Source organism: Copadichromis virginalis, linkage group LG7, assembly GCF_057382275.1.
Source record: "Copadichromis virginalis isolate Kocher_CV1m ecotype Utaka linkage group LG7, C_Virginalis_male_GT1.1, whole genome shotgun sequence".
Lineage (NCBI taxonomy): Eukaryota > Metazoa > Chordata > Actinopteri > Cichliformes > Cichlidae > Copadichromis > Copadichromis virginalis.
In genome coordinates, this window is record NC_140624.1 from 23776996 (window position 1) to 23802970 (window position 25975).

The window sequence follows — 25975 nt, forward strand, 5'->3', positions numbered from 1 at the left end:
GCCTGCTCATTCAAACTGAGGTGAGAAACAATTGCGCCGCAAACATGTCCTGAAAGCCGGTGACAGCAACGTCACGACGCGGAATATTTTCCAGGTCAAAGAGTGTTTGGCGAACACAAGATGATGCTGATGACCTGCAGGTGTTTGCGAGGCCCGCTGCACTGACTGACAGGTGGCACCGGGCAATTAATGTTGCTACGCATTTGGGAGTTAATGGAAACATTTAAATAGTCTTTAGCGCCTTACCTCAATGCCACACGGACAGAGCTTTCATCCTGTCCCGTTGTCATGATTCCTTATGCAACAGCAGGTAGAAGAAAAAATAATAATAATAGTGCGGATTTATCTGCGTTGGCTACTAGCCCCGGCAAAAAAAAGGAGTGCGCACTATACTCCCGCTGGCGAGCGGATCACCTCGACTTCAGCGCCGCCATTAAAAAATAAAACCCACAACAACCTATCTTAACGGTGTTTAAACCATGATATCGGGGAAGAGCCGCGGTGGTGTGCCCGCGTGCTGCGTCTACGTACGCTGCATCTCTGCGCAACTTGGCCCTGATGCTCCGACTCGAGTCTGCACACTGCCACTCCGGCTGCTGGTGAGCCAATGGCGCGCGCGTACGCGTTCATTGGTTCAAACACACTCGCACATGTGCGCGCGCCCCTCGGTGCCTCGCCGTTCCTCTCTCCGCTCCGTTTAGACACTGGGAGGGATCCGCAGTGCGTCAGCAAGCCACGCCCTCTCCGGGGAGTGAGGCGATAGTAAGAATCACTGTATTATTTTTCCCCCCAGTATATTGGAGGAGTACCAAAATCTGCATTTCCACATTAATAAAAAGCGCTCGTGACACAGTCCAGAATGAATCTGTAGCCCAAAATGTACATTTTCCAGACAGTTATCATCGTTTTATGATAGAAAATGTTGGGACAATATTAATTTAATTTTAAAACTTTTTTTTTCTGTGCGTCTTAGAGAAATCACAGCACCATGAACCGCTTTACAGCATCAGCCATTTGGCTTTCAGGCATGAAGTCATGTCAGCAACGGCAGAGAATCTACCAGCAGCCTTCTGATAGCAGTAACCTTGGACTACCACAAGCTTCTTTTACACAAATGAAAGTTTCGATAGCTTAGCAGGTAGATAGTTGGACTTTCATGTGACTACAAAAGATGGGCAAACACGAGTCTCTATAAGAAATCCTAAATGACATCAGTACATATTTCGAATTCAATTTAATACCATATCAAAACGTTTGTTTTAAGCAATTTTACAATATCATTTAAATTACCAAATAAATAAATGGCAATATTCTATTGTTTATTATTTAATATACTCTGTAATCATCCCATTTAAAAAAAAAGCAATCATTTAGTTTACAGATAACAAATATATGAATCCATGTTCCCAGTAGCAATAAATATAAAAAAGTCACTAAAATTGCACTGGCAGATAATCTATTTTTTAAGCTCACATATAAAATAAAGGGTTTTTTGTTGTTTTTTTCTTTTGTTTTTCTTTTGCTCCCTGCTAACGTTCATCGCGACTATTTATTCTCTTTAGTTGTTTTTTACTGCCATCTTGTGGATTGGATAATCACAGTGCCACACGAAGGAACTGTAGGGGCCAACACTGCATTTATGTTTCTTAGAAAGAGTGGAACACATCTGGTCACAATGGAAATCAAATCCTACGACTGCACAGAAATAACTGACCTGATGTGTAATTTGCACCCCTTCTCTAATATAAACATAACCTGACGTCTACAGAGCCAAAACTGTGACTCAGCAAACCTTAAGACCAGGTCAGGATTCGATATCCCGTGGCTGCATTGTTAGATTTTGGATCATATGCAAGTCTTTTTTTTCATACATTTTTATTTTTTCTACAGTGTCAGATTGTTTACAAAAACTCATCCTAATGAATTTAATGCCACCTTCCCACCCCACAAACACCTGTAAAAGTATTATATAGTTACTCTATTACATATTTTATATTTATATATTTACAAGTTCTTTAATTGAAATAAACTTCCCATCTTATCTACAACATGTTCTAGTTTTTATCCCTTTCTCATGCCATAACGAAAAATTGTCTTTACCCGACCAAAATCTGGATTGTTCCAAATGTTTTAGTTTACCTGGGATAAGTGAAGACTTTTAACACAACCAATTAAATACAAAACATCCTGAATGTTCATCACCTGGTTTGCCACAAAACAGAAATGACCCAGTGACTACTGATTTTTTCCATCAACTCAACATTTACCAGCAGTTTCAAGATCAGGGTCTCCTTGTGACCAAAAACACCAAAACACCATCCCAACTTTGCATTAAGTATTTCACCTAAAAATGGGCTAGAAATCAACCACTGTTATTATGTTAAAAATCATATGTGATTCTCCTTTGCCAACATTAAAGTGGCCTGAGATTTAAAGCAGGAGTGCACACACACTTTAAGACTGTGGGTGCCGGTTTAGTTCACTGGGATGAGCAGGGGACCATATGACATAATGCAACGTGTACACTAATGTCAAATGGACTCTGAACAGTTCAAAGATCACTCACAACAGTAATAAAAACTATAAACTATATAAAACTGTACAAGAAACACACAAAAAGACCAAAGCTGCCTTTCCCCACTCTCCCAAATTACACAGAGCACATTCATGTGGACATGGACAGTCAGAAGGATCTTTTATATTATTAGCTTTAACTATGTAGGTCCTCTAGAGTAGGTAGGGGGCATCCCATGGTTTTCTGGGCCACCCTCGGGAGCGCCTTGTTTTGTGCCACTGTACAAGAGGAAAACCACACACAGAAGTAATATATTAAAATACTCTGTGGAGCAGCAGTAGGACACCAACAGCCTCTGGGAGATGTTCTTCCTCAGGATCTTTGGGAAAGTCTCTGTTATTCTTTGTTTCAGTGTTGTGAGCACTTCAACAATTTTTCATGCCGTCTTAGACTCTTAGAAATGATGTCATGTTACCATCTTCAATTACATTTGAGCAACACTCAAATGACCTTTTCACACAAAAACTGACTGACTTCACAGATCAGGCTCTTTTGACAAGTTTATTTATCAAATATGACATTGGTGAAAAGAAAACAAAACACACATATATTGTAACTCTGCAAACAGTTAACTTTTCATATACAAAATGCTGATCCATTTATCCATAAAATTCATTTATGGCCTTTTAACCTGAAATGCTTTCCCCTCGAAGCTGTCAAGACAATCAGCTCTGTTCACCTGAGGAAAAACTCTGTCTCATATAAAGGTGGTAGTGTCATGAGTCTATTCTTTTCCCCCAGCACAAGAGGGAAATCCATTCATTTCAAACAAAAGCAGAATGGACCTGTAACTACAGATCACGTAGTTTTAGGTATCAAGCACTTTCATGTTTCCATGTGGAGGTTTTGTACAATTTCCAAATACATCTTAGCCTGTGCTTGATGTACAAATGAAAATAAAAATAAGGCCGCATGAAAAATATTTAATGAAAAATCAATATTTGTAAATGCCAGCAGTGCCAATAAAGCAAACTGGTACTTATCAAAGTATCCCAGTGTAAAAAGGACATTCTGTACAAAAGCCCTCTGTGGGACGTTGTTCTTGGTCACCATTATCTCAGCTGCAACAACAAAGATATGAAATTGAACATTTTGAACATCAAAAAGGCATTTTTCTTTGTACAGTAACATAACATCAAAGTTTGTAGCACTTTAATACCTCGATGCATTACTTACAGTTATATAGGCTATGGCACTGTCTGACTCCACGGCTCCATAGTTTGCTTGGCTGAATTCCAAATCATGCTAAAAAAACAACAACTTGCTATAGCAATCTGGCACGTAGGAAACATTTTATTTATCACTTAATTTTATTATTTATTGAAAAAATAAAAGACTTTAAAGTGCAAACTCACCCACTTTCTAGTTGACAACAGAAACACGTGATTAGTATTTTTGACACCAGCTTTGATTGGAGGACTAACCCCATGTTAATGATTTCGAAAAGATGTGCAAACGTCCAAGTATGGCAGAAATCAGTGAAAGCAGTTTCACAGATCTTCAAATTCTCAAATCCTTATCATTTCACCACAATCAGATTTCTGCCCGTATCTCGTTTTTGTAGTTTATAAAAGATGGATGGTCAGACGGAAATCACGCAACTTAATGGAATTAAATATGTGAGGGTAAACGATGAGTCAGCAACCAACTGTGTGGTTAAAACAACAACAACAAAAGGCTTGTTTCTAAAAGGTTTCTCAACAAGAAAATGGAAATATTTCACTCATTTTCATTGTGGTCTGATCAGTTTGTAAAACAAGGATTTTCTGATCCCAGCAACACTGTCACAGATTAACTGTGCCCACAGCAATACTGCGTAGACACCAGTCAGTATTCCCTTTTTATTAGTGCATAAATGACGATGAGAAATAAGGAGGATATTCAAAAGTAAGAAATGCAAAGCAGCACGATTTCCAGGTGAGATAAAGGCAGAACTAAAAAGAAATTTGAAAAAGTTGCTTAAATGAAAGAAAGCACCAGTTAAAGTCAACCCCAGGGGAGCTCTAGCCTGCGTTTGGTCCCATTCGATCACACCCACCAGAGGGAACCGTCAATACCTTTTCCTCCCCGCAAGAGCAGCCATCCCAGGAAAACCAAAGGACAGAGTGGAAAGCGAAATCATCCCAGTCTACTCTACATCTGAGGCGTCGTTGTCAGAGGGGAGGTAGTTGCTGCCTTTTACCCGGATGTATTGGACATGACGATTGCTGTTGGGTGAAGGCTCTCCACAGGAGCAGAGCTGACCTGCGAACAGGTTCTCAATCTCTTCCAGCTGTAGGCCCTTTGTCTCTGGGAGGCAGCCCAGTACAAAGATGAGACCCAGCATGGCCAGGCCCGTGTACAAGAAGAACGCACCTGGAATACAGAGATTTTGGAAATTAGGCTCAAAACTATGAAGTTCTTGGCTGTAAATTAAACTTGATAAAGTTGTGTGAATTGTTTATTTAAATATTTAAATAGGAAAAAACACCTAATAAACAAATTCAATTCCTCTAAATAACCTTAAAATAACCTTAAAAAGCTATGCACACTGCTCAGAAAACACAGCATCAAGTTAAGCTTGCAGGATATTGATGTGGTCAGTTAAGTAGCAGAGGGGGTTATTCATCAGTTTCAGCTTCTTTGGGGTTAATAAAATTAACATCAGGTGCACTAGAGGGGCAACAATGAGACTACCCCCAAAACAGGAATGGTTTTACAAGTAGAGACCACTGACATTTTCCCTCCTCATCTTTTCTGACTGTTTTTTCACTTGTTTTGCATTTGGCCAGGGTCAGCATCACTACTGGCAGCATGAGATCATATCTGGACCCTATAGAGGTTGCAAGAGGTAGTCTAGCTCCTCTAGGATGGCAAATCAATACGTGCTAATGCGGAAGGTTTGCTGTGTCTCACAGCAGTCTCGAGAGCACAGAGGAGATTTCCAGGAGTCAGGCAGTTACTCTAAAAGAGCTGGACAAGGCTGAGAAGGTCCTTCAGTAGGACCCATCAGCAGGACCACTATTTGTTCCTGGCGGGATGGAAACTGCCAGAGCTACAAAATGACCACCAGCCAATCACTGGTGTAAATGTCTGACCAAACAACCAGAAACAGACCTTATGAGGGTGGCCTGAAGGCCCAATGTCCTCTAGTGGGCGCTGTGCTCACTGTCTGGTACCATGGAGTCTAAGGCTACTTTCACACTGCAGGCGAAATAGCTGGAATGAAGATCGGGAAAATGGACCAGGCTGCCGCATCATTTTTTTCACTTTTTCAGGAGGTGTCTTTGAATAATTTTCATTTCCATCAAACAACTCGGGATGCTTACGTTCCAAACACATTACCCAGTCCATATCATTTTTTCCTTGGAGGTCTGATCCTTTAACTTTTTTTAAAGAAGTATTTAACCCAATTAACCACAACTCAACCAGCAATAAAAATGTCTGTCCCTTTCTTTTTTTTTGCCAAGTTTTATACTTTTAGCGTTTCCAGTTACTTAATACCCTAAAACACTTTAGCTGCTATCTTAATGCAGTCTTACCATAATAAGTAAGAAACTCTGCAACATGGAGAAACGTCAGAGACACCAAGACATTGAAGATCCAGTTCACTCCAGCTGAACAGGCGTTGCCAGTACTGCGCGCCCAAAGTGGGTAGATCTCAGAGTTCACTGTCCAAGGCATGGGGCCCATACCTGTAACGTGTATTGTATGCATTATTTTATCACATTAGACATGTGTCAACGACATATTAGCTGTTGGTTAGCCTTCATGATTAGGATAACACTGATAACATTCAAAGAGGTTGAGTATGAAGAAGCATTTTCCTACATCTTGAAAATTTGTTCTATTTCCATAGCTCGTTTCTTAGTGTCACATTACAACGCATTAAAAAGTGATGATTTTGTTTTCGAATTTGCAAATGTTTGAATAGACATGATTTGGTATAAAAGATGGACCCAGACTGTTTGAAAAGTGATGCTAAGGTGGAAGCGCCTTTTATAAGGAAGGAATTTATAAGGCAACTTTTAAATGAGATCATGTGCTTTCAGAAAAGTCATTTTCAGATGGGGCGACTCATCGGTAGATGGTTTATTATTCGAACGACAGACTGTTCATCACAAGTTTTCAGCCAATAAGACAGCAATGCAACAGTCAGGCCTAGTGCTCCCTCCTCAGCTTTATAATGCCACTTCACTGACTGTCACACAGTAGCCATATCCATCATTTATACTGTCCAAGTTACCTCACAGTCAAACTAAATTAGGGGAATAGACTCAGCACGTTTAGGTTCAGCTGCAATAACATGGGGATGGCTATGAACTGAGAAATAATAATTTAAACAACAAAATAAAAACAAATACAAAAAAAAACAAGAAGAAATTAATTTTAAACCTGGAGCAAAGAACGCAAGGTAGAGGATGAGGCCAAAAAGAACAATCCAGGAGTAAGACGAAGGACAGTAGTTGTACGCCCAAATTGGATTGTCGCTTGCTTCTGTTCCACTGGAACACCTGGATTAAAAACAAAAATAATAATAATAAAAAACAGAAACCATATTGTACTTCATAAAGCCACCCTACTGTTTTACATTTAGATTTTATTTAATTAAACATAATGTTATCAAATGTTTTACTTACTTTATTTTCATTGCATTTAGATTTTTACTTATTTTGCTTCTTTGATTTACTAAATTTTGGGATCGAATACTTGTTTCATTTTCCTTTTATTGAGCTAATCATCTCAACTTTGGGGGTAAATAACACAGATTAGCTTAAAAGTATTTGAAAAACAATCTATTACAGTGCAGGTCATAGACAGCATTGTAATATTTCAAGCACTACTTTTAGTAGTATTTTAAAACTGGACCTTCAAATAATGTTCACAGACACATGAACTGAAGGTCAGGAAGAGACGTGCTCTCACACTCTCAGATACGCAACTCAAGCTTAAAACACACAACACATCACCACACCTATGACGTAACACTGGATCCTGTTAATGTGACACAGACAGGAAGCTATAAAACTCCACCCTTCTGTTCCTTCTAACAATTGTCTTACAACAAAGAGGATCATTCAAGTTAATAATGGAGAGTTTTATCTGCATCTGTTCTGTGTTTTGTTAACATTATATATGTAAAAGATGTCTGTTGATGGCATTGCAAGACATCCCTGTGGTTTTTTTGGTTTTTTACCTTGAAAATGATTGCATTAGTGAATAAGTTGAGATGATATTATGCAGGTTTTCCATGAGTTTGTTAGAACTATTATTTCACTACTTCTTTATGCACTTTTGATATCATCCATATTTCCATCCATCCACTTAGCAGTCATATCCAAGAAAGAAATCACTGGAACATCTTTTCGGACCTTTACATTTTTTGTGAGCTAATGCATACACCTTCCCTTTATACAAAAACAAAAGACCCCAAATATCTGACCTTCCCCAGGCTGCATGATCCGTGGATGACTGATTGACAGGAACACAGGAAGAGTCGTACACGTTGGTGCCATTTTCAAGGAAACAAAATCCACAATCTGGATCCAGCATGCAGCCTTCACAAGACCTGCAGGACAGAGATGAATGCAAAAGCTTTCACAAAAGACAGCACCAAATCTACTGAGCAGCAGAGATCAGGCCTTTAAAGATTAAGCAAATACAGCTATTGTTGGAGGTAGGAGGAAGAGTGAGGGGTTAAAAATCACCAGAGATGCATACACGCACTCCAAGAATGAAAGTTAGCGAAATCATTGTCACAACAGTGAAGAAATACCAAGATAAGCATCACCACTGAGCCACAAAATACATAATACAACCAAATGTTGAACGACAACATAGTGTAAACTGACAGGAAGTCGAACTGCCTGCATGCTATGTTGCAATACAAAAACAAATAAAAATTAGTGCAGTGTGATTTTTTTTTCTTCTTACCCATATGTCCTGCAGGTTGAGTTTTGGGGGTCTAATGGGTGGAGGGTTATAGGAGGAGAGTTCTGGGCAGATAGCAAGAACCCAACTGCCAACAGAGCCAGACTCAGACCAGTTCCTGCATCGGAAACATAATGAGACAAACACACTGAGAAAGACGGCAGGGGTGTCTGCAGAAACAAGCAGTTCATTTTCATATACCTGAATAATATCATTGACCAAATATAATACTATTACCATAAAAACACATTAGTTTTACTTTAGAAGTCAGTCTGGTTGCAAAAGTCCCAGAGATGTTTACATGAAAATGACCCCAGTCCTGCCCACTGTAAACACTTTTGGCCTTAGCTACAGTAAGAACACATTTCTATATTTTTATTTTTGATTTGTGACAAATTGTGTTAAATTAACTTAACACAAACAGCCCCCCAAACTAAAAAAAAAATGCATCTATCAATCAAGTAATCTCTATAATTACAAACCTAAAAGACTGCCCAGGGTCAGCTTCCTGCGACCCACTTTCTCAACAAGCCAGACTCCCAACAAGGTGAACACAAAGTTGGTAGCTGAAGTTGCTGCGGCCAACCATATTGCCTGTTTATCATCACGCACCCCAGCCATCTGCACAATGGTTGCACTGTAGTACCTAGGATACAGCACAGGACAGATTTACAGAAAACACACTTGCTCTGATGTAGCGCTTGAGGTTTTACAGCAATGGTTAGCATTGTCATGCGGTCTGAAACTGAACAAAACAAAAAGTCGGCCTACATGACGGTGTTTATCCCAGACAACTGCTGAAACATCTGGAGCCCACAACCAACGATGAGAGCCCTACGAGTCGGCGAGTGCCTGAGGATACGGAAAATAACAGGCCCACCTAAAAATAACCAGGGAAAAAAAAAAGAAGAAAACACACAGTGTGATTAAGCACGCGCACATAACACCTGCTATGTTTCCCTTTTCCTAGACATCGTTTACCTCCATTTAAATCTTTCTCTTCTTCCTCAATGCTGGCTCTGATGGTGTCATACTCCTCATCAATGTTCTGGCCTCCTCTGATCTGGCTGAGAACCTGATGAGCCTCTAGGCTTCGGCCTTTTTGGAGGAGCCAACGGGGGCTCTCGGGCAGAAAAATAAAGCCGAAGAATTGCAGCACAGAAGGAAGGCAGGAAAGGCCCAACATGTACCTAAAGCATGGAGAAGATGCAGCTTCTTGGAATCTGAAAACTCTGGTGCCCTTATTGGCATTCACGGCAAAGATCCAAATAATGGTAAAAAAGGGCTAAATCAAATTTAACCAAACTAAAGCCCTTAGCACAGGTGAGAGAGCATCAAAGCTGCGTACCTCCAGCCGTCTTGTCTCACGTAGCTGAAAGCCCCATCAATCACACTGGCAATGAACTGGCCACCAGTGATAAAAAGGGAATTGATAGTGACCAGCTGACCTCGCAGGTGAGGAGGGGAAACTTCTGCGATGTACACAGGAACAGTCATGGAAGCAATGCCTAAAGGCAAGGAGAGGAACAGTTTCATGCTAATGCACAACAGATGCATTCCCACAGACAATTCATATTACATCCTAACTCTGCCGTATAATTCAGAGCTCTGTGTTTGAATAAGGCAAATATTGAATAATGAGAGTCAAACAAAGGGTTCCTTATAAGGAGCAAAATTATAATGGTGACTTTACCTTGATACAAGCTGTAGTGTTAAATAAAAATAACTTACCTATGCCCAAACCAACTGTAATTCTGCCAACAAGGAGGACCACCTTGTCTGGGGCAAGACTCAAGATGATGCCACCGACAGTGAAGATAAAGCTGGCCACAAGGATACAGATCCTGCGGCCCAGCCACCCGTTCAGGTAGCCTCCACTCAGGGCAGAGAGCGCCGCAGCTCCCACAGTACTGGAAACCAGCAGCTCCTGCCACAGAGCATTCAGGTTCATCTCCTTCTTGAGGAGAATCATGGCTCCAGAAACCACTCCAGTGTCATACCCAAAGAGGAATCCCCCCAAGGCAGAGAAAAACGCCAACAAATAGACAAAAAGCGGCTTGGGGGCATCCCGGTCTGGGAGATTCTCATCCACATGCCTAGATGGAGGTCCTATGAGACTCCGCTCTCCATCGTCCCCGGCTTTCTGTCTCCTGCTGGCCATGAGGTTGCTCATGTGCTCCAAGCTGTACTCATCATAGCTGCTGGACATAGGAGAAACCAGAGGTTAAGCTAACCAGGGGTTGCAGGTCACCACTTTATTAAATCAGCCAGGTGAGATACTTCTGTGAGGAAGTGGCGGTGACGTGTACATGGATGCAGTCATGTCCCATTAAAGCAGATTACAAATCATAATCATTTTTTGTTGTTGTCGTTTTCCCCTCAACAAAATAATAGCAATATTTTCAGTGCAAGACGTTCAGCTAACCTCTAAGTTAAATTCCAAACCTTGGGTGTGTTTTTAGGTGTCCAGCTCGAAAAAGCAACAGGAAAGAAAGCACCACGTCGTGATTTTAGCAGCTATACTAGCTAACTTTGATGACGACATGTCGTGACTAATTCCTGTGGTTAACCGAGCGCCAGATTCTGCTGTGTCGCATATTTCGGAGTCGCGTCGTGGGAAAGCTGCCTAAACAGTGTAGGTTGATGACTTTAAGCTGACTTTAGATGTTTTGTTCACCACTGACAGCGCTACTGCTTTGCTCTGCGTGCAGCCATGTTTGTGCGTGAGGTCACGTGCCCACCCGGCTACAAAAACAATGTTGTTTCTTTTTTTTCAAACAGAGAGTTTACGATCTTCCTACAGCACCGTGCCAAACTCCATCCAAAATGTCATTTTTAACGAATTTGTGCTCAGCGGAGACTTTTGTGCACGTAAAACCAGAGTTGACAGCACATGTATTGTCTACTCGAAAATTCGGCAGAGATGTGAGCGAACAATTTTCATTCAGATCACTTTTCCCCATCTATTTTTCATTACTTTCATGAGTATTTCCGAATGTAACTTCTACTTCATTTATTCTTATAATGCTAAAAGTACGGAATGGTAAGTGACCCATATGCCCCTCGTCCCCATAAGTCATCTGTTTGCAATAAAGTCAAATAAGTCGCATTACTGGACTTTAGCCTGTCAGGTCACCAACTATCTGTGAAAAAAAAAACATACCTCTAAAAAAGCTGCTTTCCTCCAGCGCACAGTGCTGCTGTGGATGTGTTCTTCAACAAACAGGAAGTCTGTTATGTGGATCATATGATATTATCCCTGAAAAAAAAAAAGTAAACACGCCCATTTGAACTGTAAAATGTAACCCAACTGGTTCTTTTTATGGTAGTCGTGATTAATGAGCCAACACAGCAGGAATTTGCACTGGCCACAAAACATGGCAAAGATTTCAACTGTGAGCACTTTTTTATGCGCTATCAGTAAGTTTGGGCAGATTTAGATGGATACGTTTCGCGAAGGTAAATATTAACTGTTGCTTAGCTACTTTCGTTTTTGTTTTCTTATGTATTTTTACCCCCCAAAATATGATTAACATTCTTTTTTTAATCAAACAGACACTTGACAGATAAAGACACGTTTTCCACTGGGCTTTCCTACATATAAATTGTGCAAAGTTGGGTGATCGTGTATGGAACGCCAGGACTGCCATAATGAATTAATTAAATACACCATTAAATAATTAATTAAATGTGTCAATAATTAATTAAAATTGGAATTAATTAATTAAATAAATAGTTATGACACATGTAATTAATTAATTATTGACACATTTAATTAATTATTTATGTATTTCACATTTTAATTAATTATTGACACATTTAATTAATTAATTATTGACACATTTAATTAATTATTTATGTATTTCACATTTTAATTAATTATTGACACATTTAATTAATTATTGACACATTTAATTAATTATTTAATGATATATTTATTTATTTCATTTTGGCAGTCCTGACGCCTGGCTCTCGTCATGAAATAATTTTATCTGTCAGCCTCACCCATCAAACTCAGGGGGCGGGGTTAACGCTGCCCATGCAGCTTCTCTAACATTTGATTGGTTGCCGTGCAAAGTAAGTCAAAACAGGTCGATCCTAGATAATCGATTGCTTGTGTAGACTTGGGGCAGCCAGTTATCCCAGAATGCAGATCAAATCACAGGCAGCAATGGTGGTGGTGTAGTTTTAAAATACCCCGTTTTTCTGTCACCAGCTACACTTTTAACAGTGTTTTAGCCGCGAATGTCGCGAGGTATGTCTGGTCAGGTTGTCAACATAGAACATGTTTGCAAAAGTGCTCAGATGTTTTCAGAGATTTCACTAGCTCTGCTAACAGTTAGCATGCAGAGTGCACCGAGGGGGTACATTAACCGGTTTGTTTACATATTCCACTCTCCGTGTTCCACATGTTGCATTCGCAGATTCTCATTTTCACCGAACGATCGTCTCTTTCCGCCTGGTCTTGTGTCTCTGTGCTTCTGTAACATAAAGAACGAGCTGACATTTTTCTCACGAAACCAGCGATCAGCTCAGCAGACCCTCAGTTTACCTGCATGCATCCTCCTCCTCATCTGTCAGCTGTTTAACACCTGCTGCTAATTCAAGAAACACGCCTAGTTACCTGGTGATAGTCACAGTTTAACTGGGCAGCCGGTGCTCGATATAACGCAATGTCAGCGCATTTTTCTGCACAAGATAAGTAAATATAGTGTTTTCCCCGAGCGCAGAGCTGCTGGAGCTCGTTTCCTTACAGAGCACTTTATAGGCGAACAGCTTCATCAGCGGCTGATGTCCAATCACCGGCACACAGCTTTCAAACCTCAGCTGAGTTTTAGCTCTCAGTGGTTAAACGCTGGACTTCATTCACTCAGGTTCTGTCTGTCGGGTCACGTTTACTTCGCTGTTTTATTTACAACTGAGCAAATCGGTTTGGCTGAGGTTAAAGTTACGTTTCATAACTGCATAGTTTCACAGACGTTTAATGGTTCACTGGCACATGTGTTAGACTGAACTATCATCTAAATATCATCTGTTTTTTAATAGTTATTCAACTGTATTCTAAGCACCAGCTGTCTGTTAGAATGTGATTTTTTTTCTCTCTCTGTTGGCAGAGGTATAAAAATGCGCAGGAAAATCTGACGTGCATGGCGAACTTCACCGACGATATTTAGGGAGGAATAAACACACATCAAACATAAATGAACCATTTGCCTGTCTCCATAATTGAGAGAATTTTCTCTTCTTATATCAACACTCTCTCTCTCTCTTTTTTTTTTTTTTTTTTTTTGCTTTTTCGGTCATGTTATGTTTAACTGTCAAAGGCTTGTTACAAACTATGAAACACATTGTGCAGACTTCTGGATGTTAGAAGAAAACGAATACTGCTCATGAATGAGACTAAAGGCAGGAAGGTGTCCTTTAAAACTAAACATGTTAATAGGACCTCCCTATTTATATCATAGTTTATGATATAGCACGTGTATTTCAGTAATAGCCTGCTGAGGCCACTATACGTGCTGGCCTCATATCAAATGTGAAGGCAGACTGAGTCTATGTTTGACGTTTGTTTATATCTAATCTTCCTTTTCAAACATTTAAACAGCAGCGAGTCTGCAGCTGAGGGAATACAAATTCAAATTGTCGGAACAGGTTTGCTCGTTTCTTGGATTCATTTGGTGATTTATTAAATGTATAACTGTAATTCTAATCTGCTGCTGAGTCTCTTACACTTTTCTTTATGCTGTATATTTTCACGTCTCTGGAATAGTTGGCAGTTAGATAGTCAGCTGGGAAACTCATGGAGCTGAGGATATCGTGGATATGCTGACCTCGCTGCGTGGTTTACAGAGCGAGGTCAGCATGATTAATATTCACAATAAAAATATTAGCCGAACATCATGAAGTCTGTATGTGTTTCATAGTGTCGAACAACCTTTGTACAGTTAAAGCCAGCAGTTACTACATGACGGAAACACCAACGTTATCTCTTTTATGTGTTTATACACAGGTCACGCTGATTACTGAACAAAAACCCAAAGATCAGATGTTAAACAGATTTGCTCTCTCTCCTCCTTAAACATTGTGGCATGAATAAGGCACGGCGGGACCACAGAGCGACGTTCAGAGCCAACTTTATTTGATTCACATCACACCACACCACCACCTACCCCTGAGTCCCTGTGTTTTAACACGGCGGGCGTGATTGCGGATGCCGTGCAGGTGCGTCCGCACGGCCCCGCAGACCACGCCCCACCACATACCCCCATCGCCCGATTGAGGCCGGGGAGTGATCCGGCCAAACCTACTCCCCCCCGCGAACTGGGGCGAGACTCGGCCCCTACACATCGGCGCCCCAGCCCCCGACCAAGCGACGGGGAAGCGTCCGTTCTGGTGGCCGCCCGCGCATCCAGCGGCAACGGCGAAGCTGGTCCGGAGGTCGGCCGCGTAGCAAGCGGACACGGCCCCACCGGCATGGCCGTGTGCTCCTGCACACAGGCGGCTGGGCAGACGTCAGGCGCGCAGAATCGACTGGTGGCAGCGAGGCTGGACTAGCCAGCCCGCCGATCCCCGGCCTAGCGGGGCTGTCCCGCTCCTCTGCCTCCAACTCCGGCTGCACAGGCTGCCCTGGAGCAGGGACCTCCGTCTCCCCGCACAGCTGCTCCGCCACCGCCTCCGCCACTCCCGTTTGGAGCGGCTCCCCGCACTGCGCCTCCGCCCCCAGCAGGCACCGCCCCTCGCCCCCCTCCGGGTGGAGCGACTCCTCTGCCTCCGGCAGGTGTAGACCCTCGCCCGCCTCGTCCTCGGCCTCCGATTGGAGCGGCTCCTCCACCGCTCCCGGCAGGAGCAGCCCTTCACCCGGCTGCTCCTCCTCCTCCGGCAGGCTCGGACCCCCGCGTGGCTCGTCCACCACCTCCGGCTGCCGAGGTGACCCACACGGCTCCTCCACTGTCCTCGAGACACACTTGTGGGGGTGGCGCCCAGGCCCAGAGCAGCGCTGCCAGCTCTGCCATCTTCCCCAGGTGGCGTTCGCTCTCCTGCCGCAGCTCCGCCGCCTGCTTCCGCTGGGTGGCCGCTATTTCGGCCACCATCTCGGCCAGCTCTTTCCTTTCCTGGCTCTGGTAGGTACCCGCCATGCCGCCTCCTGGGTTTCGGCACCAATGTGGCATGAATAAGGCACGGCGGGACCACAGAGCGACGTTCAGAGCCAACTTTATTTGATTCACATCACACCACACCACCACCAACCCCTGAGTCCCCGTGTTTTAACACGGCGGGCGTGATTGCGGATGCCGTGCAGGTGCGTCCGCACGGCCCCGCAGACCACGCCCCACCACAACATGTTTTTAATGTTAGTTATAATTCAGAATTGGCGACTGAAACACGTAGGACACATAAGAACATCAGGAAATAAAACACCGATAAATATAACCTCAGTAAAAGAAGTCAGCGGGGGTTACTACAGCTGTGTACCGGGGCCTGCGCTTTGTCGGTGGGATTGCTTGCGAGGCGAGCGGGTCTATCCCACGCTTTGCCGTGAGACTGGGACGACATCTCCGAAATCATCGAAACACTTTTGCAAAGAGGCTGTATCTTGACAAACCGACCAGACACATGAAGATTAAACCACTACATTCTCGGCTAAAAAAATATTAAAACGGTATTTGGTAACACACAAACAGGGTTTTTCAAAGCTCAGTTCTGTTAGCTTCCACATGCCGGTTGTTGTGTGCTAGAAACAATGGCCACCAGGCCAAAGCAATGGTTTTGACTCGATCAGCGTTAACCCCGCCCCCTGAGTTTGATGGGTGAGGCTGACAGATAAAATTATTTCATGATGAGAGCCAGGCGTCAGGACTGCCAAAATGAAATAAATAAATATATCATTAAATAATTAATTAAATGTGTCAATAATTAATTAAATGTGTCAATAATTAATTAAATGTGTCAATAATTAATTAAAATGTGAAATACATAAATAATTAATTAAATATGTCAATAATTAATTAATTAAATGTGTCAATAATTAATTAAAATGTGAAATACATAAATAATTAATTAAATGTGTCAATAATTAATTAATTACATGTGTCATAACTATTTATTTAATTAATTAATTCCAATTTTAATTAATTATTGCCACATTTAATTAATTATTTAATGGTGTATTTAATTAATTCATTATGGCAGTCCTGGCGTTCCATAATCGTGGCTCAAGAGTTGGGCGTTCGCCTTGTAATCGGAAGGTTGCCGGTTCGAGCCCCGGCTCGGACAGTCTCGGTCATTGTGTCCTTGGGCAAGACACTTCACCTGTTCCCTACTGGTGGTGGTCAGAGGGCCCGGTGGCGCCAGTGTGCCCGGTGTCCTTAGGGACTAGTAAAGCGCTATACAAATACAGGCCAAAAAGCAAAACCCATCTAAACCGTGGTCTAATGTATACTTTAAAACGCATAAAGCATTCTTGTGTCCTAAAATTAAATTTCATGACTACAATCTTTAAACAACAAGTAAACCGGAGTTTTTTTTTCTTTATTTATTTAAGTAGTCTTCAGGAATAGTTCTGAATGATTTAAAAAAAAAAAAACGGCTGAAAAGTGAAGATATTTAGGTATATCACTGGTGGTTGGGGGGTTGTACCCAATGCTGAATACAGGAAAAATAAGATATGACCACTATGTCAAGCTGATATTCTGTGCTCACCGACTGTCATCCAATCCTCAAATCAGATGGTGCTCTCCTTGCCAGGGAACAGCTGGACCTGAACCACAGCTTCTAGGGACACTGGAAGTACCTACACTATAACATACTTTGTACTTATGCTATACAACTTAAACAACATAGTTTTCAATGATTTCTTGTTTTAAGCCTCACACTCATTTACTTTCCTCTCTGTGGGAGAAAAGGGTCCACCCAATATCTCAAAAAAAGTGCAAAGGTAGACAGCATAGTATGGTAAACAATATATATTTTATTCTATATGTCAATGGAAAATTGTATTTAGTAGTCAGTATAATCTTTTAGTGATATAAGTTTGCTTATGGTAGGATGCTGTTTGTAGTTATTTGGTAGTGACAGGATGTGTGATTTTTAGCAGGCTTGGTTCACCCCCACATCCTGGGAGCATGGGAGAGGTCGTACCTTGTTTTATTGTTTTAACGTAGCTATGTCTGTTTTAGTCTAAGTACCTTAACTGCTGGACTTCCTCACCGTGCCATCTAGGGTGGGGGAGACTACCCTCTTTATGACCAAGGATGTACCTTTTGTGCTTTCATGTTTTATGACCCTTTGATCAGCAGGACACACACACACACACACACACACACACACACACACACACACTGAAGTATAAATAAAGACCGGGGCAGTTTCTTAGTGCGAGTCTCAGTCTGGAGGCTGCCCTTGCTAGCAAGAAGTTCTGTGTGTTTCTCTTCTCTGAGTCTTTACTGAAGAAGTGTTTTAGAATATTTTCCCTAACACTATATATCTATATATTTTTCATAGCTGCTTTTATTATTATATTATCATGATCAGAAACTAATCCCACAATATCATTTGCATTGGTAAGTTAAACTGCATAAAGAAATTATTATTTACAATGCTGCAGTCTGTTCCATGCAGCTACATTTTCAATAGAATTCACTGGAGAGCAACCTGTTGAAATGATCCCATATCCATCCATCAGTCTACCCATCCATCCATCTTCTTCTCCTTATTTGGGGCCAGGTTGCAGGGGCAGCAGCCTAAGGAGAGAAGCCTTGACTTCCCTCTCACCAGCCTTCTCCTCCAGCTTATCCCAAGGAACACCAAGGCATTCGCAGGCCAGCCACCCTTCAGAGAAAGCTCATTTCTGCCTCTTGTATCTGTGATCTCAATCTTTTGGTCACTACCCAAAGCTCAGGACCATAGGTGAGAGTAAGGACGTAGCTCAACCAGCTAAATCAAGAACTTTGCTTTTACACTCAGCAGCAACCGCATCATTGTAGCCACAGCATAAATCTGTCTGTTTATCTTCCACACCCAGCAGTCATCAACAAGACTCTGAGCTGCTTAAACTCCTCCACTTGGGACCGTAACTCATCCCTGACCCGGAGTGGGCACAACATCCTTTTCCAGCTGAGGACCATGGCCTCAGACTTGGAGCCGATTCTCATTCCTGCCACTTTACACTCAGCTGCGAACTGCTACAGTGCGAGCTGAAGGTCGCCGCCTTACTATACCTTTAGGCGCCCCAAGTCTGTCCAGCATCCACCCCCGCCACATGACTTGGATCAGGTGATCAGTTGAGAGCTCAGCACCTCTCTTCACACAAGTATCCAGAACATATGGCCGCAGATCTGATGATACAAAATTGATCATCGACCTGCAGCCTAGGGTCTCTTATTGCCATGTGCAATTATAGACGCCCTTTTGTTTGAACATGGTGTTTGTTATGGACAATTTGTGGTTTGCACAGAAGTCTAGTAATAGAACATTGCTTTGGTTCACATCTGGCAGGCTGTTCCTCCCAATCACGCGCCTGCGGGTCTCACTGTTGTTGCTCACATGAGCGTTGAAGTCTCCCAGTAAGACGACAGCATCCTCAGGCACACCACCTAGAGGCTCCAAGAAGGCCAGGTACTCTGAACCATCGTTTGGTGCACGGGCGCAGACGACAGCCAGGACCCATTCTCCAATTCAAAGGTGCAGGGAACAAACCCAGGAAAAACTCCAACTTATAGGCAGCAAGCCAAGCGGATGCTAAAATATTCTGACCAAACTGTTTCCAATTTTGCACATTAGGTACAAAGCAACACTGAGAAAGTTTTTACTTTGGAAGCCAAATCATATTGCAAAAAAAACAGCAATACAGTGTAACTCTAACAAGTGGGGATGCGTGCATTGATACAAATATTGAAAGTACTGATCCCAGCATTGATATTGCTCCTGTTTCATGAAAAAGCAGCCACGTCTGTGCAAACACCGGTCCTTTCAGCCACCCTTTGCTCCACCCTCACCTCCTCCTCCCTGTGGTTTGTTGCTGTGGAGTCACATGACTTAGGTGCACCTGGTGTCCAGATATTTATAGCTGTAAATGAAAACACTGCAAACCAGCAATGCCTGTAGGAATTTCTCTACTATGACTTTATTGAGTCACAACTAGACAACAGTGGCAGTACAGATTAAAAGTACACAGTTTTACTGTTGTTTACGTTCAGTGATGCCATCTAGTATTGTTAATTCTATGTGAGGCTGCTGCTGTGGTGGGATTTTTGAGTTGAGGGGGGGCATTCCACAAAATATTTCTGACCGGGAGCTCGGAACTTCCGACTTATTCAGGAACACAGCATTAGAAAAACAAAATATCGATCATATTACCTATCATCGATTCAATACCAATACAAGCTTTGGTATCGATCCGCCACTTCTAGTATACAGGGGTGATTACTTTGGGAGGACACCTAATTTAGAGATTAACTGAAATAATTTAAAAACTATTTTAGAGTTTGCTTTAGTGTGGGAATTTTCCTCCATCATACACAGCAAATGTCAGTACCAGGTCAAGCTGCATTGTTGTAAATCTGTAAATCAGCAACTGGCATTAGACGCAGAGTGGGAGGGCTAACTCAAGCCACTCGTTAGCTTGTAAAAGTGTAGCTTGAAGTAAACAACAAAACAACAAAAAACCCGTTGGGGGGTAACGTAAGTGCCGTTGACTTGGCTCTCTGTCTGACTCGCTTCCCCTGTCAGAGAGAAAGTCGGATTCTCTCTTGACTCTATTTTCAGCTTCCTCTTCTGTAAGCGGGGAGTTTTTACTGCCTGCAGTCATATGATGCGATCGTAGGAAAGCAGGAACACGCCTTTCAGAGAGGACTCGCTTCGTTTTCACATCCAAGCAACATAAAGTCACCGACTCCGCAAAGAGGAACTTATTCTCTGCCACAGGAAAGTTAGCCGAGGACTGTGATGTCGGAACCGAAACTCCGCGACACTGACCGCTTCCCTTGTAGCAACAGCCACTTATAGCTTTCTGTAGCTACTGTATTATTATGCAACACAGCAATTCAGTAATGATTTGTAAAGACATGAGTAACTACAGTGGATTTTCAGTGAGTTATTTATACGCTAACGCTGCGCTCAGTGTGGCCGCTCGAAGGCCGTTGTCGGTTCAGAGAGAGCGCAGTGATTGATTTCAATGCACGTCAAGTCGTCGTCAGCTGGAACAGGGCGCTTTAAAGACCATGGTTAACAAAGAGGAGCTGGAAGAAAGGCTGAAAAAACTTTTGGTGAGGCTGAAAACTCCCCAGGAAGACAGGCAACTGTGCACGCTGATTCAAATCATCCAGGATCTGCTTTTCCTGGCGCACACCGACTATGGTAGGAAGCACATTGTTTCAGCGTGTGCATCATCACGCTGCTCATAAACAGCCATCATTTCCTTTTGGCATTTTTGCATTGCCTTATGAGAATTAGGTCAGATTAAAAAAAATCAAGTAGTATTTGCCCAGTGTGAAATGTGATATGGCATTCAATAATTTTGCATGATCGTTTTTATGGTTTTATTTATTTCAGACCACAATGTAATTCACTGAGCTCTTTAAAAAAAACAAAAACAAACAAACTCTGCTCCTTTTGTGCATTTTTTCCCTTCCATCCTTCCATCTTCTAGTCTATTGATGCTGTATTTCTTTGTTCATATGTCCTACTTTAAGGTTTGTTATACAGCAGGTTAATGATTTAGCTGTTTTTACAGAGTAATTTCCCAGTTTTGGCGATAAATAAAGCATATCTTATCTTAAATACAAAACATAATGTCTTTGGGGTCATACTAAGGCCATTATAGTTTACTTAAGACTAGGCGTGAAAACACATTCAAGTTACCTGAAATCAAATTTAAAATGAGATTTACTTAGATTAGTAGATTTTAAGCACAGACTTGTACCTGCACAGTAAAGTCCTGCTGTAATGCTGCCTTGTTATGCACATTTAAAAACAGGAATGAGGGTAAAAGACCCAGTCACTTTATTCAAAACTAATGGGACTCATCGTGTCTTCTTATCTCTTGTTCCATGCTGCAGCAGCTGAACTGTTTGAAGACAAAGATGTCCACGTGCCCCTCGTGCTGGTTCTGTCTACCCACATCAGCAGCAGAGGAGTCCAGCAGGTAATGAATGACACAACGAAAATTAGCCATTATAATGGCAGGTGGTGCTATCTGTGTGAGGCAAGGTGAGGTGTGTTCAGCAGCATCACTCGCTCTTTGTTGTTGACAAAATCATCTGTGGACTGACGCGCCTACACAAAATCTAGCATGTCTTGTGACTGCTGTGTAATGCTAATTATCAGAGGTAAGACTACATATTGAAGCAAACTGAAAGTGAGATTGTAAGATTCATATTTTCTCAGTACTGTAATGTGTATGCTTGAGATCAGAATCATTACTTTTCATTGGTTTATTGTAATGACTCATTCCCGTCATTTTAATAAATTGTTTGTTCTTCCTTTTCACAGGCTGGCTGGTCATTGCTGTGTCAGCTGATTGAAATATGCCCCACTACACTGGACCAGCTAACCAGACCTTTGGATGAAGCCCAAGAGTGGGAGGTAGAGGGAGTGCACCAGTAAGTGAAGACTCTCTGGCAGCTGTGGGCTTTATGCAGCACCACTCATTTAAATGAATGACTATCATGATGGCTCATGCCACACGAAGGTACATGAAATATATAGGCGTGGTCAAGACAACCTGCTCAAGTTCAAACCAAGCATTAATTTTGGGAGGAAAGGTGATTGGAGTGACTTTGAACGTTGCATGTTGTTGCTGTTGGTTCCAGATGGGCTGGTCTGAGTAATTCATAAACTGCTGGGTTTTTCCCCTCAGAACAATCTCTAGGGTTTACAGAGAGTGGTTCAAAGAGAAAACGTCCAGTGAACGGCAGTTCTGTGGGCAAAAACCCCTTGTTGATACCAGAGGTCAGAGGACAATAGTCAGACTTTATAGTAAGGCAACAGTAACTCCAATAACCACTTGTCACTATCAAGTTTTGCAGTAGAACATCTCTGAATGTTCCTCTGAGATGCACAGCAGAGATGCACAACATGTTGATCATTGAAACAGCTACAGGGGCAGCAGACCACACTGGGTGTCACTCCTGTCAACCAAGAACAGGAAACTAATGCTACGGTTCAAACAGTCTCGTCAAAATTGGACGACAGAAAAACTGGAAAAACGTTACCTGCTCTCATGTGGCTTGATTTCTGTTGTGATGTTCAAATGTGAGGGTCAGAGTTTGGGATAAACTGCATGAATGCATGGATCCATCCTGCCTTGTAGCAAGTGTTCAGGCTGATAGTGACGAAATGGTACCAACAGAACCACTTAAACGTCATTAAAAAGCCACAGCGTAACAGAGTGTAGTTGCTGATCATGTTCATCCCTTTATGACCAGTGTATCCATCATTTTTAACACAACTGTGCACCATGTATAAGATCATCATCCCAATCTGGTTTCTTGAACATGACAATGCCTATGCTGACCTTTAAATGACCTCCACAGTCACCAGTTCTCAGTCTGGTAGGGCTCCTCTGGGATGTGGTCGAATAGGAGATTCGAGTCATGGTAAATCTCGAGGCAAAAAGGAGACTAACCCCTTCAATTTTTACTCCACTTTAGTAAAATTCTCAATTCTGATTTTAGAAAAATGAATGTGGACCATACTGAATTGAATTTCTTTGAATCTGAGGCACATTTCCTTTTAGGTTTATAGAATCAAGTTTATAGAATTTGATTCAGATTATTTGACACCAGCTTTAGCTGCTATGACCCTATTTACACGTGCCAATTTCTATTAATTAATTAATTCTCCATGTCAGGCATTTGTGTTAGCGGCAATGCTTACACAATTTTAGAATAACACAACAGACAGCCATTTTTCATTTAATAATCAAATGATCAAGTTAGTATTTAGGGTGAAGTAGTTAAAACAATATATATCATAAAATAAGTTTTAATTCAGTTAATTTTTGCAAAGGTTTGGTCTTTCAATGGAGATGAAAAAAATGACCAAATCTATTTGGCGACAGCTTTGGTGAAGTTTTTGCTTGTTGTATGTTTTTCAGGCAGATCCTTAAGGTGCTATCTCAGTACAGCGCAGATTGTCGAGTGACCATGGTTGCACTCAGAGCCTTGGCCCTGCTGCTCAGATCAGGTATGAATACACCGAAGATCCTTCCTGCTACAGATGGCACTGCAAAAGCCTTATTTGTCATTTAAGACTCTTTAATGTGAGCAAGTTAACCACCTTGTTTTTCTTTCAGTGATTTGTTTGCCTGCACGGTCACACTCCTTTCTACTCTGATGTGTAGCTGAGTGATTTGAGGCTTCTTAGAAATGCAGAGTTTCAGCTAATTCAAGCATTTGCATACCCAGCAACAATGGAACAAATATTTCCTGCTTCTAAAAATGTTTGTATAATCTAATAATAATATCTGTGCTTGTCAGAAGAATTTCACCACTTATCCAACATGCATTCATGAAAAAAAACATTTTCTGATAACATAGCTAACCCATACATTGTAATAAGAGGAGCGGTCAATAGAGTAAAAATTCTGAAATGTTTTTAATCTGCAGGTTTAGGGTTTTTGCTTTTTGTTTGAGCTGGTTGGGTATAAAACAAGACGGGGAGTTTAACGAGAGGCTCGGATAAGATAATCGAAGCAGAAAATAATCTCAGTTTGGTGACTGGCTGCAAACAGATATTCATTGTACTTGACATTTTATCTCTCATACATAGCCAAGATTCCTCTGCTGCTACTGGATGAGGAGGAGGACGTGTTTGGCCTTGTGGTGTACGCCATGAAGGCGTTTCCTACAAGCGAAGAAGTGCAACTCCAAGGCTGCACAGCTCTGCAGCTGCTTCTGGAGGAAGGTGGGTAGATACACAGTCCAACCTCGTAGCGTGTGGATTTATTATGAACTTAAATGTGTAGTCTACACTGTCTTTGTGTTTCTAGCTTGGTATGTGTCTTACACTGATCAGTGACACTGCCTGACTTTTATTTTAGAAAAGAGATTAAACTAATTTAACAACTATGCTCTACGTCATGCGAGTGTAATGCTTGTTAAATACAGCGTGCAGTCATTGTCTTTGTGACCTGAGGGTGGTTCCAAGTCGGAATGTGAATGCCTAAAGAAAAGTGAAATAAAGAGCCGCAGCGAGAGTCCTGGGGGGAATGGTATTTAACATTTGCTATTTTAACCCGTTAAATTCTCGAGGAAACACTTTGTAAAGTTGTGCCTTTCCTGTCTTCCTGCTTACGTTTCTTCAGTTGGACTTTCTCGTTCTTATTTGCCTTAGTGATGCAGGCTTCTCTCTTACATCATCATCGTCACTGCTTTTTGGGACACACCTTTCATAAATCTCACTGTGATTTTGCATTTGTGTGTATTTCTTGCAGTGTTTCCAGTCTGTAATGACTTTTTCTGAATTCTTACCAGAATTTGTTTACTTTTAGTCAGTCTACACTTCTTAAGGTACACCTGTTCAGCTACTTATTAATCTAATAATCAATGCAGAAGAGCACACATCCTGCAGTTTCAATCACATAATGTCACCGTATTCAATTACTAATGTGCTAATGTGAGGATGTTGACATGTTAGCTTGTTTATACATATTAATGGAGACATGACAAAAGAGAAACATGGTGCACAGAAGAATAAAACCTTGAATAAAGTTAACAAAAAAAGAAAAAGAACATACAGATACATCTATGTACTTCTATTTTAATGTCGAATGTTACTGAAGATTAGCTTGTGTACATTTGGAACACAACTTTTGGCATATAGTCATCGATGCAGCATGTCTAATTGAGCTTTTTGTTAGCTTCACATTAACATTTTCTTCTGTGTGTTGGTGAACAGCAGCCGTATATCTTTACTGCGTCTGTGTTTGCAGTCAGCGATGAGCACCTTGTGGAGTTTGTGGAGAACCAGGATCACGCTGTGGTTCTGGCAGCTCTCCAGAGGTTTCCGGACTACTGGGAGATGCAGCTGCAGGCTTTAAAAGTGCTGCTTCCTCTGACTCACCCTGGTAAGTCCTGATGACATCACAGTGATCTTTATGATGGCCATAGAGTAAAGAAAAAAAAACCCGTGTTATTCTTACTGCACAATCCAAAAAAAGTGCTGTGTGTTGGTTCTTATAAAACGTTATGCCTGATCTGTGTAGCTGAGTCTTAGTTTGAATAGAGAGATTTGGTGTAGTTGTCCTTTGTGTGTGGCTGTGTGGTTTCCCTCGGCTAATGTCATCTTCTTTTTGCTTTGCTGAAGTCACAGTGGTAACAAACACAGGTTATGAAACAAGCTCATAAAACCTCGCATGGTCCATTTGTAGATGGACCATCAGACCGTGATGTCACTGCAATGCTTTTTAGGGACTCTTGATTTAATTTCCATTATCCCTCTAATGCCATTAAATAGGAGTAAAATAAGTGTCCTTCTGAGAACTTGTGGGAC

The 25975-nt window shown here is 41.7% G+C and overlaps 3 protein-coding genes across 16 annotated transcripts in view; 1 reads left to right on the forward strand and 2 right to left on the reverse strand.

Annotated features, from left to right (window-relative positions):
* Window positions 1–609, reverse strand: part of kif21a (kinesin family member 21A) — a 56822-nt gene extending 56213 nt beyond the window's left edge. For 5 of the 7 annotated variants that reach the window (XM_085462604.1, XM_085462605.1, XM_085462601.1 and 2 more), the window contains exon 1: window positions 247–608. In XM_085462604.1, the coding sequence (XP_085318730.1) occupies window positions 247–290 (44 nt within the window). In that variant the 5' untranslated portion in view covers window positions 291–608. Of the gene's footprint in view, window positions 1–246 lie in introns of all 7 variants that reach the window. The other 2 variants (XM_085462600.1, XM_085462598.1) reach the window with 1 other exon arrangement.
* A 2448-nt stretch (window positions 610–3057) lies between these two features.
* LOC146705059 (proton myo-inositol cotransporter-like) lies at window positions 3058–11726 on the reverse strand. Of its 6 annotated transcripts, XM_085462610.1 has the most exons (13): window positions 11649–11721; window positions 10217–10686; window positions 9834–9993; window positions 9467–9675; window positions 9257–9365; window positions 8968–9131; window positions 8489–8603; window positions 7998–8123; window positions 6950–7068; window positions 6097–6249; window positions 4758–4930; window positions 3752–3820; window positions 3058–3636 (listed from the first exon to the last, which is right to left on the reverse strand). In XM_085462610.1, the coding sequence occupies exons 2-13, from the start codon at window positions 10656–10658 to the stop codon at window positions 3628–3630; spliced, it is 1848 nt and encodes a 615-aa protein (XP_085318736.1). In that variant the 5' UTR covers window positions 10659–10686; window positions 11649–11721; the 3' UTR covers window positions 3058–3627. The 6 variants fall into 6 exon arrangements, with proteins under 6 accessions (XP_085318736.1, XP_085318733.1, XP_085318732.1 ...); XM_085462607.1 differs by having other exon boundaries at window positions 3058–3820; window positions 10217–10683; window positions 11649–11726; XM_085462606.1 differs by having other exon boundaries at window positions 3058–3820.
* An 8079-nt stretch (window positions 11727–19805) lies between these two features.
* lrrk2 (leucine-rich repeat kinase 2) overlaps window positions 19806–25975 on the forward strand; it is a 32749-nt gene continuing 26579 nt past the window's right edge. Inside the window, exons 1-6 of one of the 3 annotated variants that reach the window (XR_014921277.1) lie at window positions 19806–20839; window positions 21541–21626; window positions 21974–22083; window positions 23580–23668; window positions 24254–24388; window positions 25416–25550. Coding sequence is in view for 2 of the 3 variants with exons in the window: in XM_085462612.1 (XP_085318738.1) it covers window positions 20704–20839; window positions 21541–21626; window positions 21974–22083; window positions 23580–23668; window positions 24254–24388; window positions 25416–25550 (691 nt within the window). In the remaining variant the exon portion in view is untranslated. The remainder of the gene's footprint in view (window positions 20840–21540; window positions 21627–21973; window positions 22084–23579; window positions 23669–24253; window positions 24389–25415; window positions 25551–25975) is intronic. The other 2 variants (XM_085462612.1, XM_085462613.1) reach the window with 2 other exon arrangements.

What these genes read in the sequence shown, in the direction of transcription:
- LOC146705059 (XM_085462607.1), bottom strand. Translation starts at nt 10,658, where the DNA reads ATGAGCAACCTCATGGCCAGCAGGAGACAGAAAGCCGGGGACGATGGA. An exon ending in GACCCTGGGCAGTCTTTTAG is followed by an intron (nt 8,604 to 8,967) that starts GTTTGTAATTAT and finishes TTTCCGATGCAG; the next exon opens with GAACTGGTCTGAGTCTGGCT. An exon ending in GTCATGTCCAATACATCCGG is followed by an intron (nt 3,821 to 4,757) that starts GTAAAAGGCAGC and finishes TTGTTTTTTTAG; the next exon opens with CATGATTTGGAATTCAGCCA.